This window comes from Equus quagga, chromosome 10, assembly GCF_021613505.1.
Source record: "Equus quagga isolate Etosha38 chromosome 10, UCLA_HA_Equagga_1.0, whole genome shotgun sequence".
Taxonomy (NCBI): Eukaryota; Metazoa; Chordata; class Mammalia; order Perissodactyla; family Equidae; genus Equus; species Equus quagga.
The window spans coordinates 79,755,878-79,775,071 of record NC_060276.1 but is presented as its reverse complement, the minus strand read 5'-3'; the positions used below and the strand labels follow the sequence as shown (position 1 = coordinate 79,775,071).

The 19,194-nt window shown below is 36.8% G+C and overlaps 1 protein-coding gene across 3 annotated transcripts in view; it reads left to right on the top strand.

Annotated features, from left to right (window-relative positions):
* Positions 1 to 19,194, top strand: part of PHF8 (PHD finger protein 8) — a 109,769-nt gene that overhangs the window by 83,072 nt on the left and 7,503 nt on the right. For all 3 annotated transcript variants that reach the window (XM_046673334.1, XM_046673335.1, XM_046673333.1), the window contains 2 exons: positions 3,355 to 3,450; positions 18,990 to 19,099. In XM_046673334.1, coding sequence (XP_046529290.1) covers positions 3,355 to 3,450; positions 18,990 to 19,099 — 206 coding nt within the window. The remainder of the gene's footprint in view (positions 1 to 3,354; positions 3,451 to 18,989; positions 19,100 to 19,194) is intronic.

Here is a 19,194-nt window from a genome sequence, read left to right as displayed (position 1 = left end):
GATGGCATTCAGTTTTTCCCCATTGAGTATGATGTTGGCTGTGGGTTTGTCATATATGGCCTTTATTATGTTGAGGTAATTTCCTTCTTTCCCCATGTTGTTAAGAGTTTTTATCATAAATGGCTTTTGGATCTTGTCAAATACTTTCTCTGCATCTATTGAACTGATCGTGTGGTTTTTATAACTCATTTTGTTAGTGTGATGTATCACATCGATTTATTTGTGGATATTGAAGCATCCCTGTGTCCCTGGCATAAATCCCACTTGATCATGATGTATGATCTTTTGGATGTATTGCTGTATTCAGGTTGCCAATATTTTGTTGAGGATTTTTGCATCTATGTTCATCACCGATATTGGCCTTTAGTTTTCCTTTTTTGTGTTGTCCTTAGTTATTGTTTTATGTGTTCGAATTTTAAGTCATACAGGAAACGAAAAGAGCATTTAGAAACCACAAATACAACAATAGTTGCTTTTGTATTTACCTCTATAATTGCTTTTACTGGTGTTTTGTATTTCTTCATTTAGCTTTGTGTTACTCTGTAATCTCCTTTTATTTTAGCCTGAAGAGCTATCTTTAGCATTTCTTAAAGTGTGGGTTTACTAATGACAAACTCTTCCAGCCTTTGTTTATGAGAATATCTTAATTTGCCTTCATTTTTGAAGGATAGCTTTACCATATATGTTATTCTTGGTTTTCAGTCTTTCTTTCAACACTTTAAATATATCATCCCACTGCCTTCCGGCCTCCATTGTTTCTGACGAGAAATTCGTTGTTAATCTTAGTGTGAATCCTTTGTAGATGACAAGTTGCTTCTGTCTTGCCACTTTCAAGGTTTGTTCCTTGTCTTTGTCTGTTGACAGTTTGAGTATAATGGGTCTCAGTGTGGATCTTTGGGTTTATGCTACTTGGAATTTGTTGAGCTTCTTAACTGTCTGTTTTCATGTATTTCATAAAATTTGGAAAATTTTGGGCATTTTTTCTTCATATAGTCTTTCTGCCTCTTTCTCTCCCTCCTCTCCTTCTGGGATTCCCATATAAATATGTTGGTCAGCTTGATAGTGTCCCACAGGTCCATTTGCCTTTGTTCATTTTTCTTCATTCTTTCTTTCTGCTCACCAGCCTGGGTAATTTCAATTGAGCTTTCTTTACTTTTGCTGATTCTTTCTTCTGCCTGCTCAAAGTATGCTGTTGGAGCCTTCTAAGGAATTTTTAATTAAATCCGTTGTACTTTTCAGCTCCAAAATTTCTATTTGGCTCCTTTTCATGTTTTCTGTTTCCTTATTGATATTCTCTTTTTTGTTGAGACATGGTTCTCTGATCATATTTAAGACAGTTAATTTAAAGTCTTTGTATAGAAAGTCCAGTGTCTGGGCTTCCTCAGAGACAGTTTTTATCAATTTCTTTGTTCCTGTAAATGGGACATACTTTCCTATTTTTTTGCATGCCTCATAATTTTTCAGTTGAAACTTGAACATTTTGAATATTGTAATGTGGTAACTCTGGGAATCATATTTTCTTTACTTCCCAGAGTTTGCTATTGTTACTTATTGTGAACTGCAGTTATCTGTTCATTTAGTGACTTTCCAAATGATTTTTGCAAAGACTGTATTCCTTGTTTGTGGTCCCTGAAGTATCCATTCCATTGCTTCAGTAGTCAGCTGAGATTTTTTTGACAGAGATTTTTTTAAATGCCTAAATTAAGCAGGCTTTTTTTTTATTAAGCATTCCCCATGTTGTGAGTTTTTAATTGAATTTCAGAGTCCAAAAAAAGTTGATTGTTGCAATTTTTGCCAGTTTAATGGTTGCTTCAGTGGAGGGATAGATCCTTGGAGCTTCCAACCCTACCAGTTTGGGAGGCATCACTCCTTCCATCCTTCTATTTTTAGTATATACATTTTAACTTGTATTTTCTTCAAAATGTCTAGATTTAAGTATTATCTCCATCTCCATCTCTGTCTCTTGAAGAAGACATGAACCTTAGAATGGAATTCCTTTTGCCTGTTACTTTATACATATCATCTCTCAATCTTCATAACTTTACAAGGCAGGTGGTATCTATTATTTTATTTTTATGGGAAGATAGTGAAACTTAGAGAAGTTCTTCTAGGCTGCAAAGCTAGTGGGTCAGTCTAGGATTTCAAAGTGGTTGTCTGATCCTGAGACTTAAGGTCTTTCTACCATACCACACTTCTCTCCTTGAGATGGAAAAACTTTCAGACCCAACAAAATAACATTGATAGCCATCAGGGTATTAGGCATGGGTCCTTTCACAAACAACTGTTACCAGCAGTCATTTCTTTCTAGGGACAATCAATGACCCCTCATTTTTAAAAAAAGTTCTTTAATAAGTCAGGAGACAGGGGTTTTACCTCTTTGAGGGAGAAAGGCCTCAAAAATGGACTCACTTTCTTTCCTACAAAGAAACCCTTCTGGAAGGAAACAGGAGAGTGAATTCCTCTAATGATGTAGAATTCTAGAGAAATTTGAAGCTAGTCATTAAGAGGAGGGGGAGTAGGGTATTATGAGGAAATTTTCACTCTCACTTTGCTTCTCTTTTAGGTTTAGCAGCAGCATCAGCAGTTTGGCCTCATCAGTAGGACCTTTCTAGACCATCTTCCCATTAAATCCTATAGGTGTTGCATGTGGATTGTGAGGAGAATGTGATAAAACTGGATGTTTGTGTGTATTTGTATAGGATGAGATACTTGTATATGTGTTTTCTCATTCAGATCATTCAGTTCCGGTAATCTTCCCAATTCAGCCCAAGTGTTCTTTTTGTTCCCTTTCTGTGAGTAATGTGTGTATCATTTCTTTTTCCATTAATTCAGCAAACACTTACTGAGCACCTGCTCTGCACTATGTTAGGCTTCCTTAGTTTGAAAGCAAATAATATATATCCCCGCCATCACGGTAAATTGTGGGTGACAGGTTTACTAATCACCTCTTAAATAGTATATAACAAATAACTCCAATGGAAGTATGCACAGGATACTATAGAGAGTTGAGGAGACATCTGAGTCAGATTAGGAGAACAAGGGAAAGTTTCTTTAGGTAGTGAATTTACAGCTGAATTTTGCAGGATCAGTAAAGTAACTCATGAAGTTACTCACTAAATGGATGTTGGGTGATCAAATCAGAATTAGATGATGCTGGGAGGACATTTGCAGTGAGGGTGCAAAAATAGAAAGACATAAAAAGTATGTTGTACTTTCAGGGGCTCCTGCAGTTGAGTATGGATTAAGTAAAGTGCCCACTTGTAGGGGAGTGGGAGGAGCTGAGATAGGTATCATTTTGTCTTCACCCTTCTGGATGAGATCTCAATTTACCTTGCTTTTCCCCTCTCATTGCAGTTTACCCTTCCCTAGAATCTGATGATGATGACCCTGCTTTGAAATCTCGACCCAAGAAAAAGAAGAATTCAGATGATGCTCCTTGGAGTCCTAAAGGTAATCCAGTATTCTATCCTTTAACTCTGTGGGGGTGGTTGGGAAAAAAACGGGCTGGGGGTAGGTGGGATATTTAATACAGGAAGACATGATTCAGTCACTCATTTATTTATTCAGCAAACATTTGTTGAGTGCCTGTTGTGTGCCAGGTACCATGTTAGGTTCTGGAGCAAAAATGATCAGTAAAACACAGTTTGTATACTCAGTTCGCCAAAGCCAGAGGTAATGGAGCATGTTGCTTCTGATGTTATATGGCTTGAGATGAAAAGAAGAAGACTTTGAACAGATTTTGACAAACAAGTTAAACAATTTAAGAATGAGAACATTCTCCTGCCATCATCCCAGCTCTTTGGTAATATTGTTGTCAAAGGAGGGAAGTTCTGCTCACTGTTGATCTCTACAAGGCCCGAAACTCCTTAGACTGTCACCTGTACTGGCTGAGAGGCTATCTCTGAGGAAGGAAGAAAGAATGATTATTGAGTTGAACATGGAATTTAGAGGGTGATAAAACAATTTTATTCATCTCCTTGGCTGGATGGTTTTCGAATTGGAGGGTGTGTCAGTTAGCTTTTGCTGCTTACAGACTACCCAAAACTTAATGGCTTAGAACAACAACAGTTGATCATTTCTCATGATTCTGTAGGTTGGCTGACCTGTTCTAGTCTATGCCAGCTTGGCTGGGGCTCAATGGTCTACAAAGATCTCCCTCAGGTGTTTGGGGTGGCTGGGGCTTCTCTTCATGTGTTCTTTCATCCACCAGGAGGCCAACGTAAGCTTTTTCACAAGGTAGCAGAAAGGTATCCAGCAGCAAGAGAGGAGAAGCCCCAATGTGCAAGCACTTTTCAAGTCCCTGCTTGTGTCGTGTTTTCTATTGTCTCATTGGTCAAAGCAAGTTACATGGTCAAGCCTCGATTCCAGGGGTGGAGAGATAGATTCCATCTCCTGAGCAGGGTAACTGCAAAATCCTCATATGCATAGAAAGAGAGGTGAGCACATTGAGAGCCATTACTGTCAGCAGTCTTCCACAGAGGGTGCTGGCATCTCAGTACCTGTGGTTCCCCAGGAAACAAAGGGCCCACTGTCCCCACCCTGCCTTATTTGGCCTTTCTGGTGTTTGCTGGGGGTTGTGGGAGTGGGGTGGCCAGACAGTCCTGGGAAATGTTCTCTCAGTAAGTCAGTCAGCAAATGTTTCTTTTTTTCTTTCTTCAGACATATTTTCTGATTATATTTTCTCCTATAGTTTCTGGCTGATTAGCATAATAGAAAATTTGGAAAATATGGAAAATGGAAGAAAGTATAAAGAAGAAACCACCCGTGAAGCAACCACTGTTAACATTTTGACATATTTCCTTCTAGTCTTTTTTCCTGTGCACTTTTCTTTTTATGATTGAAATCACACTATGTATACAATCATATATCCTACTTTAAAATTTTTTTTTTAAAGATTGGCACCTGAGCTAACATCTGTTTCCAATCTTCCTTTTTTTTCCCTGTTCTTCTTCTCCCCACAGCCCCCCAGTACATAGTTGCGTATTCTGGTTGTAGGTCTCTCTGGTTGTGTTATGTGGGACACCACCTCAGCATAGCCCGATGAGCAGCACCATGGTCTCGCCCAGGATCCAAATCGGCAAAACCCTGGGCTGCTGAAGCAGAGCGCAGGAACTTTACTCGGCCACAGGGCCGGTTCCTAAAATTTTTTGCCTTTTAATCAAAGTAATGTGTATATCTGATAGCAAATCACATAGTATAGAGGAGTTCAGGATGAAATGCAGTGGTCTTCTGTCTCTGCTGTCCCTACCTCCAATCCCATGCCTGAGAGGCAGCCTCATAGTTTCTGGTAATTTCCTCCAAAACTCAAGATAATAGGGTGTATACCACCATTTCTTGATTTGTCAACTTAACCTCTATTTCTCCTTCCATCAGCTTCTGTCAATCTCTCTTGATTACCCACTTTCTAAGATATAGACATTAGTGCTGCTGTTCTTTCTTCCTTCCTCCAACCTTCTGTGAGCCACATTTTTTCATTTACATTGTCAAGGTTGTTAACGTTTATGTCGTCTTGCAATTAGTACTCTACATTGACTAAAAGTTGACTGTTGAAGTTGAAAACCAATAAATAATCTGGCCTTTTAAATTAATATTATATACTAAGCGTGTCCCTATGCTGTTGTTTATAAATAGTATTTTAATAGCTACAAAATATTCTATTCCATGGATATGCTGAGTTTACCTAACTTCTCCTTTAATGTGGGGCATTTAGCTTATTGCCGAGTTTTCACAATTAGTTATAGCATTTGAGGTGAACATCTTTATATGTAAGTGTTTGTGTCTTTGATTTTTTTACTTAGGATGGATCCCTATGAAACTCTAGAAGGGCCAAAGTTTATGAGGGTATACAGTGAAAAGTCTCCGTCCCACCTGCTCCATAGCCTTCCAGTTCCCCACCTGGTGTCAACCGCTGTTATCAGTTTCATGTTTATCCTGTCAGAAGTAGTTTATGTATATGCAAGTAAAGATGTGTATATATTTTCTTTCCTTCTCTCTCTTTTTTTTTTTTTTTGTTGAGGAAAATTGACCCTGAGGTAACATCTGTTGCCAATCTTCTTTTTGCTTGAGGAAGATTGTCACTGAGCTAACGTCTATGCCAATCTTTCTCTATTTTGTATGTGGGGTGCTGCCACAGCATGGCTTTATGAGTGGTGTGTGTGTCCAGTCCCGGGATCCAAACCCATGAACCCTGGGCCACTGAAGCAGAGTGCATGACCTTAACCATTACACCACTGGGCCGGCCCTGTTTCCCTCTCTCTTTTTAGGAGGGAAGCATACTTTACAACCTGTTATGTACTTTCCTTTTCTCACTTAACAATTACATCTTAGAGATTGTTTACATTCCCACAAGCAATGAATGAGTGTGCCTATTTCCCTACACCTTTGCCAATGTAATTTGTTAATATGAACATTTTAAAAGCTCTTGATATGTATTGCCAAATTGTATATCGGTTAGGAACAGTGTTTGCCTGTGAGGAGCAGGAACCTCTCAGGCATCCTTAGAGAGTGCTTATCCCCTCAGGGTCACAAGATGGCTGCTTTATCTATAGCAGAGGGGTCTGAGTTGTAGTCAGGAAGAAGAAGAAGAGCAAAAGGGAAAAGAAATAGGCCTGATGAGCACCCCTCCCCAAGGAGTTCTGAGTTCCACTTTTTCTTGTATCTCTTTGGCTAAAATTGTGTCACATGGCCATGATTATCTGCCAGAGAGGCCAGGAAATATAGTTTTTAGCTAGGTACATTGCTATCCCACAAAGTCATGTTTTTTTTTTTAGTAAACAAGAAAGGGAGAATGATATTGGGTTGATAATAAGAAGTCTCCACCATGGTATTTTTTTCATCTTTGGTAAATCACAAGCAAACAACAGTATCTCATTGATTTAATTTACATTTCTTTGACTAAACGTTTTCTATATGTTTGTATTAGCATTAGAATTTCTTCTTTTGTAAATTTTATTTCTGACCTTTGCCCGTTTATCCATGTTGGTATTCAAGCTTTTAAAATTGCCCTTTTTGTATACTAAGGGAATAGTCATCCTTTATATATGTAATTTATTTATGGTGCATTTTCCTCATTCTACATAAAAAACTGAGTATTTCTATATCAAAAGTTGATCTTCTATTATTTCCCTGTTCAGAGAGCAGATAATTAACATACCTGTATTTCTTAATGTGTATGTATGCATACATGCATGTATATTTCTCTAGAGAGAACCCAAAAACTTTTTTTTAATAGTCAACTATTTTTCTCCCAGGGGTTTTTCTCTTTTTTTTTTTTTTTAAAGATTGGCCCTGAGCTAATATCTGTTGCCAATCTTTGTTTTTCTCTTCTTCTCCCCAAAGCCCCTCAGTACATAGTTGTATATTCTAGTTGTAGGTTCTTCTAGTTTTGCTATGTGAGACGTCACCTCAGCATGGCTTGATGAACAGTGCTAGGTCTGCATCCAGGATCCAAACCAGCACAACCCTGGGCTGCTGAAGTGGAGTGTGCGAACTTAACCACTTGGCCATGGGGTTGGCCCCCAGAAAACTAATAACTTTTATCACGTTTTCAGAGTGGATTCTCTTTTTTTTTAATTTTTTTTTTGCAGGGGAAGATTCACCCTAAGCTAACATCTGTTGCCACTCTTCCTTTTTTCTTCCTTTTTTCCCCCATAGAGCCCCAATACATAGTTATGTATGGTTATAAGTTCTTCTGGTTCTTTTATGTGAGCCGCTGCCACAGCATGGCTACTGACAGACAAGTGGTGTGGTTCCCCACCCAGGAAATGAACCTGAGCCACCAAAGTGGAGCGCTCTGAACTTTAATTGCTAGGCCGTCAGGGCTGGCTCTCAAAGTAGATTCTTAACCCACAAAAGATTGAAGCATTCTGCTTGAAGTATTCCCATTAAAATCAGGAATAAGACAAATATACCCATTATCTCTGCTGTTATTTAGCATTGTTCTAGAAGTTCTAGATAGCATAATTAGGAATAAAGCAGAAATAAGAACTGTAACTATTAGAAATTAAGAGATCAGACAGTCATGATATGAAGCTTGCTAAGGGTAGAAATCCTATTTATTTTTTTCTATCACTGTATCTGTAGCACCTTGTTTAGTGCCTTGGCCATGGGAAGTGTTTAATAAGTATTTGGCAAGTGAAAGAAATGATGTGATTGTATAATTAGAAAATGCAGGAGAATCAACTGAAAAACTGTTAAAACTAATATGAGAATTAAATTGGGTAATCACTGGATATAAACCACATATGCAGAAATCAAGAATTGTCATATATCGGTGATAACCACAATATACTGAGAAAAAAGAAGATCCTATTGACAGTAAAAACAATTATATAAAATACCCAACGGTAATCTTAAGAAGATATGTGTGGGACCTACATGAAGAAAACTTCAAAACTTTGCTTGAGGAACTTAAAAGGAGGTCTGAATAAATAGAGGTGTACCATGTACCTGGTTTCAAAGACTGAGTGTTGTAAAGGGTCATTTAATTTAATGTATATGTTTAGTATATGTTTAACACATCCCAAATCAAAATCCTAATGGAATTTTTGTGGGGAACTCATTCTAAAATTTATTTAAAAGAGTAAACAAGTATGATTAGTTAAAGAATTTGAGAATAGAAAAAGTAAATGAAAAGAAATTAGCCTTATAAGGTATTTAAATATACTACAGTACTACAATAATCAAATTAATGTGGTCACAAGCACGAGAATAATCAGTAAATATTTTCCCTTTTATATATTTCAAAAATTTTTGTTATGAAAATTTTCAAATGTACACAAAATTAGGGAGGTTAGTACCATATATTTATCACCCAGATTTAATAACTAACATTTTGCTGTATTCGCTTCATCCTCTTTTCAAGGCATTCTAAGGGAAATTTCAGACATCATGACATCTCTATTTCCTTGCTGATCTTCTGTCTAATTGTCCTATCCATTATTGAAAGTGGAGTATTGATGTCTCCAACTATTATTGTTGAATTATGTGTTTCTCCCTTCAATGCAATCAGTTTTTGCTTCATGTATTTTGGGGCTCTGTTGTTAGGTGCTACATGTTTAAGCTTATCATATCTTCTTGACCAGTTGACCCTTTTATCATTATAAAATGTCCGTCTTTGTCTTTAATAACAATTGTTGTCTTAAAGTCTATTTTATCTGATATTAGTATAGCTATGCCATTTCTCATTTGGGTACTGTCTTCATGGTATGTCTTTTTCCATCCTTTTATTTTCAGTCTATTTGTGTCTTGAATCCTAAGTGTGTGTCTTGTAGACAGCATATATGGGATTATGTTTTTTTATCTATTCTGCCAGTCTCTGCCTTTTAATTGAAGAATATAATCCATTTATACTTAAGTATAAATGATGTCAAAGTAGGGTTTACATTGTCCATTTTTGTTTGTTTTCTTTATGTCGTATTTCTTTTTTGTTCCTCAGTTCTTCTGTTACTGCCTTCTTTTGTGTTTAATAGCTATTTTCTAGTATCCCTTTTTTTTAAAAAAAAAGATTGGCACCTGAGCTAACACCTGTTGCCAGTCTTCTTTTTTTTTTCCCTTCTTCTCCCCAAAGCCCCCTAGTACATAGTTGTATATTCTAGTTGTAGGTCTTTCTGGTTGTGCTATGTGGGATGCCACCCCAGCATGGCTTGAAGAGTGGTGCCATGTCCACGCACAGAATCCAAACCGGCAGAACCCCAGTCTGCCAAAGCAGAGCATGTGAACTTAACCACTTGGCCATGGGGCCATCCCTGACTAGAGTCCCATTTTAATTCCTTTCTTTTGTATACATATTTATTTTCTTAGTGATTGTCTTGAGGATTAACATTAATGTCTTAATTTATACCATTGTAATTCAGATTAATATCAACTTAATTTCAATAGTATAGAAAAACTTTGCTCCTATATAGTTCCATTCCCTTTTTCCTTTATGCTATTACTGTCACAGGTTACATCTTTATACATTGTATGCCCACCCATGAACATAGAGTTATAATTATTGCTTTATGTAGTTTTTTAATTAGATAGGAGAATCAATGAGATAAAACAAAAAATGTGTTTATACTATCTTTTATATCTACTTCTGTAGTTAGTTTTGCTAGTGCTCTTTATTCATGTGGATTTGATTTACTGTAAAGTATCCTTTCATTTTAACCTGAAGAGCTCCCTTTAGCAATTCTTATAGGGCAGGTCTCCTAGCAATGAACTCTCTGTTTTTGTTTGTCTGGAAATGTCTTGATATCTCCTTTTTAGAAGGATAGTTTTGCTGGATTCAGAATTCTTGGTTGACAGTGTCTTTCTTTCAGCACTTTGAATATATTATCCCACTGCCTTTTATCCTCCATGGTTTCTGATGATAAATAAGCTGTCAATCTTATTGAGAATCCCTTGTATGTTATGAGTTACTTTTGGCTTGCTCATTTCAAGATCTTCTCTTTGACTTTGGTTTTGGTTATGATGTGTAGTCTCTGAGTTTATCCAACTTGGAGTTTGTTGAGCTTCTTGTATATGTAGATTAATGTTTTTCATCAAATTTGGAAAAGTTTCAGCCATTGTTTCTTTAAATACTATTTCTGCCCTTGTCTCTCTCCTTTTGGGACTCTCATATGCATCTGTTGGTAAATTTGATGGCATCCCACAGGTCCCTTTTGCTCTGTTCATTTTCCTAATTCTTTTATCTTTCTGCTTATCAGACTGGATAATCTCAATTGACCTGCCTTCAAGGTCACTAATTCTTCCTTCTACCTGCTCAAATCTGCTGTCGAAACCCTTTAGTGAAATTTTTATTTCAGTTATTTTACTTTTCAACTCTAAAATATCATTTGGTTCCTTTTTATAATTTCTCTTCATTGGTTTCTTTATTGGTATTCTCTATTTGGTGAAACATCATTCTGATACTTTCCTTTAGTTCTTTTTTCCCCCAGTCTTAGTGAGATATAATTGACATACATCACTGTGTAAGTTTAAGGTGTACAACATAATGGTTTGACTTACAAATATTGTGAAATGATTACTGCAATAGGTTTAGTTAACGTCCAGCATCTCATATAGATACAACATAAAAAGAAAGCAAAAAAAGAAAAAACAATTTTTTTCCTTATGGGAACTCTTAGGATTTACTCTCTTAACAACTTTAAACAACAATGTTAATGATAGTCATCATGCTGTACATTATATCACTAGTACTTATTTATCTTGTAACTAGAAGTTTGTACCTTTTGACCACCTTTCTCCAGTTCCCCTTTTCCCCACCCCTGACCTCTGGTAACCACAAATCTGGTCTCTTTCTATGAGTTTGTTTGTATTTTAGATTCCACATATAAGTGAGATCATACCGTACAGTCATGCATCACACAACAACATTTTGGTAAACAACGGACTGCATATACAATGGTGTCCATGAGATTAGTACCATACGGCCTAGGTATGTAGTAGGCTATACCATCTAGGTTTGTGTAAGTACACTCTATGATGTTTGCACATCAAAAAATTGCCTAATGACACATTTCTCAGACCATATCCTGTCATTAAGCAGCACACTGCTGTATTTGTCTTTCTCTGACTTTTTTCACTTAGCATAATGCCTTCAAAGACCATCTGTGTCATTGCAAATGGCAGTATTTCCTTGTTTTTTATGACTGAATAATATTCCATTGTGTGTGTGTGTGTATATATATACACTACAACTTCTTTATCCGTTAATCAGTCAATGGACACCTAAAGATTGAACATTCAAATTTCTAAGCCTCTAAGTTCAAGTTGCTAATTCTTGTCATAAATTCATACAGGTAAATGTCACTGTTGTGGGTTTTTTTTAATTGATGTACCATTGGTTTATAAAATGATATAAATGTCAGGTGTACATCATTATATTTTGACTTCTAAAGAGACCACATCATGTTCAACAGCAAAAGTCTAGTTTCCATCCATCACCATACAAATGTCCCCCTTTGCTCCTTTCATCCTGCCCACACCCCGCTTCCCCTCTGGTAACCACTAACTTGTTCTCTGTATCTATGTGTTTGTTTGTTGTTGGTTTTTCTTATCTTCCACAGATGAATAAAATCATACAGTATTTATTTTTTTTCCATTTTTTTCACTTAGCATGATACTCTCAGGTCCATCCATGGCACAAATGGCAAGATTTCATCTTTTTTTTATGGCTGAGTAATGTTGCGTTGTATATATATACCACAACTTCTTTATCCATTCATCTATCGATGGGCACTTAGATTGTTTCCAAGTCTTGGCTATAGTATATAATGCTGCAATTAACCTAGGAGTGCATATATCTTTTCAAATTAGTCTTTTCATATTCTTTGGATAAATACCCAGAAGTGGAATAGCAGGATCATGTGGTAGTTCTAGTCTTAAATTTTTGAGGAATCTCCCTACTGTTTTCCATAGTGGCTATACCAGTTTACATTCCCACCAGCAATGTACGTGGGTTCCTTTTTCTACACATCCTCTCCAACACTTGCTATTTCTTGTCCTTTTAATAATAGCCATTCTGATGGGCATGAGGTGATATCTTATTGTGGTTTTGATTTGCATTTCCCTAATAATTAGTGATATTGAACATCTTTTCATGTGCCTATTCGCCATCTGTGTATCTTCTTGGGGAAAATGTCTGTTCAGATCCTCTGTCCACTTTGTAATTGGGTTGTCTGTTTTTTTGTTTTGAGTTCTATGAGTTCTTTATATATTTTGGATTTTAATCCCTTATCAGATGTATGATTTATGAATATCGTGTCCCAACAGGTAGTTTGTCTTTTTGTTTTATTGATGGTTTCCATTGCTGTGCGTAAGCTTTTTAGTTTGGTGTAGCCCAATTTGTTAATTTTTTTTCTTTTTTTTCCCTTGCCTGAGGAGACATATCCAAAAAGATATTGCTAAGACCAACGTCAAAGAATGTACTGCCTATGTTTTCTCCTAGGAATTTTATGGTTTCAGGTCTTACATTCAAGTCTTTAATCCATTTTGAGTTAATTTTTGTGTATGGTGTAAGATAGTGGTCTACTTTCATTCTTTTGCATGCGGCTGTCCAGTTTTCCTAACACCATTTATTGAAGAAACCTTCCTTTCTCCATTGTATGTTCTTGGCTCCTTTTTGAAAATTAGCTGTCCATAAATGTTTGGATTACTTTCTGGGCTCACAGTTCTGTTCCATTGATCTGTGTATCTGTTTTCCTGCCAGTACCATGCTGTTTTGATTACCATAGCTTTGTAGTATACCTTGAACTCAGGGAATGTGATACCTCCCACTTTGTTCTTTTTTCTCAGAATTGCTTTGGCTATTCAGTCTTTTGTTGTTCCATATAAATTTTAGGACTCGTTGTTCTATTTCTGTGAAAAATGTCATTGGGACTCTGCTAAGGATTGCATTGAATCTGCATGCACATAAAATGTCCATATTGCCTATGGACATTTTAACTATGTTAATTCTTCCAATCCATGAGCATGGAATATCTTTCTATTTCCTTTGCGTCATCTTTGATTTCTTGCAATAGTGTCTTATAGTTTTCAGCATACAGGTCTTTTACCTCTTTAGTTAAGTTTTTTCCTAGGTATTTTATTCTTTTTGTTATAATTATAATTGGTTTGTGTTCTTGATTTCTCTTTCTGCTAGTTTGTTATTAGTGTATAGAAATGCAACTGATTTTTTATGTTGATTTGGTACTCTGCAACTTTATTTGCTTATTATTTCTAATAGTTTTTTGGTGGATTCTTTAGGATTTTCTACATAATACAATCATGTCATCTACAAATAGTGACAGTTTTACTTCTTCCTTTCCAATTTGGATAACTTTTATTTGTCATTTATTTGTTTATTTTTTATTATTTTTTTATTGCAGTAACATTGGTTTATAGCATTATACTAATTTCAGGTGTACGTTGTAATATATTTCAAATTCTGTGTAGATTACATCATGTGACCACCCAAAGTGAATAACTTTTGTTTCTTTTTTTTACCTAATTGCTCTAGCTAGGACTTCCAATTCTTGGGTGCTTAGGGCTTTCTCAAGTCTTTATTCATCATTCACACAGCCCCTCTGCATCAATATGGCCTTCTAGATTCCTAGAAGTATGTAGGAGCTTTTCTAATCCCCAATGGATATCTCATTCTTCAGCTTTTCTTTTCAAGGTTTTGGGTAGTCTGTTGTTTGCCACAACTGTTATCCATCACCTCAAGTAGCTGTGACATTGAGTACTTGCCTTTAAATATTTTTGATAAATCCTCACAGGGAGAAGCTTTTAGCACTAGGCTTTGAAAGAAAGCTCCAGCTCCTTTCCCCTCCCTACATTACTGGCAATGTGGACTGTTATTTTTCTTTTTCTTTCTTTTTTTTTTCTTTTCTGAGGCAGATTAGCCTTGAGCTAACATCTGCCACCAATCCTCCTCTTTTTGCTGAGGAAGATTGGCCCTGAGCTAACATCCGTGCCCATCTTCCTCTACTTTATATGTGGGACGCCTGCCACAGTATGGCTTAATAAGCGCTGCGTATGTCCACACCTTCGATCTGAACCAGAGAACCTCAGGCTGAAGCGGACCACATGAACTTAACCGCTATGCCACCAGGCTAGCCCCTGGGCTGTTATTTTTCAAGGCTCTTTCTGTGTTGAGGAGTGGTGGAGGGGTCTAGGGCAAGTTAAAATGCCACACAGCTCACTGCTCTTACTGAGATTCACCTCTTTTTCTTAAATAAATACTGTCCAGGTTCCTATAAGCCTTTGGTTAATTCTCAGAGTTCTGAAAAAGTTTATTCTGATAGTTTTTGCCTGTTTTTTCGTTGTTTTAATTTAGGAGTGAATTTTTGGAGGTCCTTAACTTTCCCTTTTTGCTGATGTCATCCATCATGACATACTAAATAGTTTGGAATGCATCTCTATGAAAATGCCGTTTTCTTCCATAACCAAAGTACCATTATATGACACCTAAGTTAAGTAACATTTATTTCCTAATATCGTTTAATACCAAATCCTTAGTCAAATTTCTCTCAACTGCACCAAAAATATCTTTTACAATTTTCTTATTCAAATCGGGTTCTATCTATTCAAAGACTATGCATTTCATTTGGTTATTATAATCTCTTAGTCTCATTCATTATTTAAAATTTTTTCTTATGACAATTTTCAAACATATGTAAATATATAAAGATATACACTAGCACCCATATTCTCAATATCTAGATCCTACCATTATAATATTTTGCTGTATTTGCTTCATTTATCTATATCTGTTTATCTAGTTTTTGTTGAGCCACTTCAAAGTAATGTGCACCCATCATAACATGATATTTTACCCCTTAATACTTCTGTATTTCCTAAGAATAAGGACACCCTCCTAGGCAAACACATGCCTTTGTTATACTTAACAGTTAATAATTCCCTAAGATCTTCTAATACCCAGTCCATTACCAAATTTTCTCAACTGTCCCCACAAAATTTCTTTTAATAGTGTTTTTTTCCCCCAAAACCGAGGTGCAATCAAGGAGAGGTTTCTTTTTCAGCTTACAACAACAACTTGCTCATGTATTATGAAGTCAGGAATTTCGAAAGGACACAGTGGGGACTCCATGATATTTGGGGCCTCAGCTGGGAAAATTTGAAGGCTGGGGTTCACTTGAAGGCCAAGAGTTTGAATAATTTGAAGTCTCATTAACTCTCGTGTCTGGTGCCTGAGCTGAGAGGGCTCAGAGACTAGAAGTGCCAAGCCGACTGCCAATACGTGGCCTCTCCATGTGACTAACTTCCTTACTGTCTGGTGGCCTCAAGACAATCAAACTTCTTACATGGCTGCTCAGGGCTCTCTAAGTGTGAGTGTTCCAGCAAGCAGTGTGGAAACTGAAATTGCCTTTTCTGACCTAGCCTCAGAAGTCATGCAGTGCCACTTCCACCACATTCTGTAGGCTGCAGATAAGCCTGTTCAGATTCAATGGGAGGGAAAATAGACCCCACCTATCAAGAGGAAAAGTGTCGAAGAATTTAGGACCTTGTTTTAAAACCACCACACATACAAAACTATAGAGAAAATATAAAATATATCCAAGAATCCATGACCAAAAATTGTGCATCAACATTTTTGCTAGATTTGCTTTAGATCATATTTTAAACAAATATGACCTTTAAAGAAAGGACTTCAGCCTCCTGAATTGCCTTTTCTAGCATCTGCATACTGCTTATACAGAAAGTCTCCTTTATAATAATAACAATAGCTAACCAACGAAGGAATCTTTGAATCTAGGTCAGTACCACCACCACCTCTTTTTTTTCCTGTGATATTGACTTTTTTCTGTAATTAAAAATAGAGATACATGTGTGCCCCTTTATCCTTTTTGCCCACCCCCAAACTCCCTTGCCCTCTGGTAACCACTAATCTGTTTTCTTTATCCATGTATTTGTTTTCTTCCACATATGAGTGGAATCATGCAGTATTTGTCTTTCTCTGTCTGGCTTATTCCACTTAACATCATACCCTCAAGGTCCAGCCATATTGTCACAAATGGGACGATTTTGTCTTTTTTATTGCTGAGTAGTATTCCATTGTATATATATATACTGCATCTTCTTTATCCATTCATCTGTAGAAAGGCACTTGGGTTGCCTCCATGTCTTGGCTATTGTGAATAATGCTACAGTGAACATAGGGGTGCATAAATCGCTTTGGATCATTGATTTCAATTTCTTTGGCAAATTAAATTTGTATTTTTAATTTGAGAAATCTCCATATTGTTTTCCATAGTGGCTTGCACCAGTTTGCATTCCCACCAGCAGTGTGCGTTCCCTTTTCTCCACATCCTCTTCAACATTTGTTGTTTTTTGTCTTGTAATTATAGCCATTCTGACCAGTGTAAGGTGATATCTCATATGTATGGTGATGGATAAAGATTAGACTACTGGGGGTGAACACGATGAAGTGTATTCAGAAACTGATAAATAATAATATATACCCAAAATTACACAATGTTATAAATCATTATTATCTCAATAAAATTACTTTAAAAAAAGAGAGAGAGAATAGTACAATGAATTCCCATACACACACCACTGAGAATCAACAGTTATCAAGATTTTGCCATATTTGATTCACCTATGACTTTCGTATTCTTTTCAAAATTGTCTATGCTTTAAAGCAAATTCCACATGTTGTGTCACTCCCTCCATGTGTACTTCAGTATGCATCTCTAAAAAATATAGGCATTTTCTCACATAACCATAATGCTGTTATAACAGAATAAGTAATAATTTGATAATTGCTTGATGTTATGTAATACTAAGTCCGTAATCAAATTTCCTCAATTGTCTAACCAATAAAAAGTATTTTTGCAGTGCATTTGTTTAAATTAGGATCTAAACATAATCCATATGGCATTTGGCCATCACACCTTTTGAGTCTCTCTTAATCTAGAGGAGTCCCCCTTTTTTGTTTTTTGCTATTGATTTGTTGTAAAAACTGGGATAATTGTCCTGGAGCACATCTCAGCTTCTAGATTTGTTTGTTTCTTCCTTGTGACATTGTCTTTTTTTTTATTGAGGTCATAATAGTTTATAACATCATGAAATTTCAGTTGTACATTATTATTTGTCAGTCACCATATAAATATGCCCCTTCACCCCTTGTGGCCACCCCCCAACCCGCTTCTCTGGTAACCACTAAACTGTTCTCTTTGTCCATGTGTTAGTTTATCTTCCACATATGAGTGAAATCATATGGTGTTTGTCTTTCTCTGTCTGGCTTATTTCACTTAACATAATACCCTCAAGGTCCATTCATGTTGTTGCAAATGGGAAGAGTTGTGATATTATCTTTTTAGTGAAACCAGGTCAGTTATCTTGTAGAACGTCTGATTGTTTCCTCATGGTGTCATTTAACTTGTTCTTTTGTTTCTGTGTTTCCTAAAAACTGGAAGTAATATGAACCACCTACTTGATTTTACATCTTTGGCAAAACTACTTCCCAGGTGATGCTATGAATTTCCTATTGCATTGCATCAGGAGGTGCATGAAGTCGGCTGTCTCACTGTTAGTGACAATAACGTTGATACTTAGTTAAGGGGGTGATCTTCTGATCTCACCATTGTAAAGTTAATTTTTTCTTCTTGAGACTAGCAAGTAATCTGTGAGGTAATACTTTGGTATGGTGTTAATATCCAATTCTCTGGAATCCGTTGTTTCATTAGGGCTTGCAAATCTGTGATTTTCTAATTCTGTCATTTCTTCTACATTTATTAGCTGGCATTCTTCTGTAAAGAAGAACTTTACCTCATCATCTTGGGCTGTTTGGTTATCCTGAAATACACTTCCTATGTAAAATGTGGGATGAGTAACTATTTTTTTATTTCGAATGGTTAAGGCATTATAAAAGGCTATACAAGAAGACGATCATCTTCAGGAGCTTATAGCCTGATTGGTAGACAGAATAACACACATCAACATTAGGGAATGCGACAAGATGGTATGTATTATGTTTTAAGTGACTTGTACATATCATAAGTTAAGGAGAGAGAGAGGTCAGTGTAAGCCAGAGAGGTCTAGAGGTTTTACATAAAAGGTTGATTTCAGCCTACCTTCGAAGGATGGACAGGTTTTAAAGAGATGGACAAAAGGGAAGAATCCAGGCAGTGTGGATGGTGAGGATGAAGGCACAGGGAGAGAGGATGAGCTGTACATATTCTGGAGGTGTAATAGCGAAGCAATTCTGTCTGGAGATATTGAGAATATGAGTGTGGAAATAAGGCTGGAGAGGTAGGTAGGCCAAGAGCACAACATGGACAACCTTAAATGTCAGTTCAGAGAGGTTAATTTTTATCTTTTAATCAGTGTGTGTTTTGTAAACCTTGGGCATTTGTGAATTAGCTTCTTACCTGACAGCGAAATCTGGCTTTGTGAAAAAGCTAGAAGCGGGAAGACCAATGAGACCACCTTTGAGGGGGCTCAGAGGTAGGGAGTATGGTTGGCATTCAGATAATGTCTTCATCCTGTTTCCTCTGCAGCCCGTGTGACCCCAACTCTACCAAAGCAGGACCGTCCAGTGCGTGAGGGGACCCGAGTAGCTTCCATTGAGACTGGCTTGGCTGCAGCAGCTGCAAAGCTGGCCCAGCAGGTAGGTGCTGACACCCAGGCAATGGCCCTGCTACTGATTCCAGTTTGGCTTAGAGCTCCAAAACTCAGACCTTCAGGCTGATAGAATCTCACTGT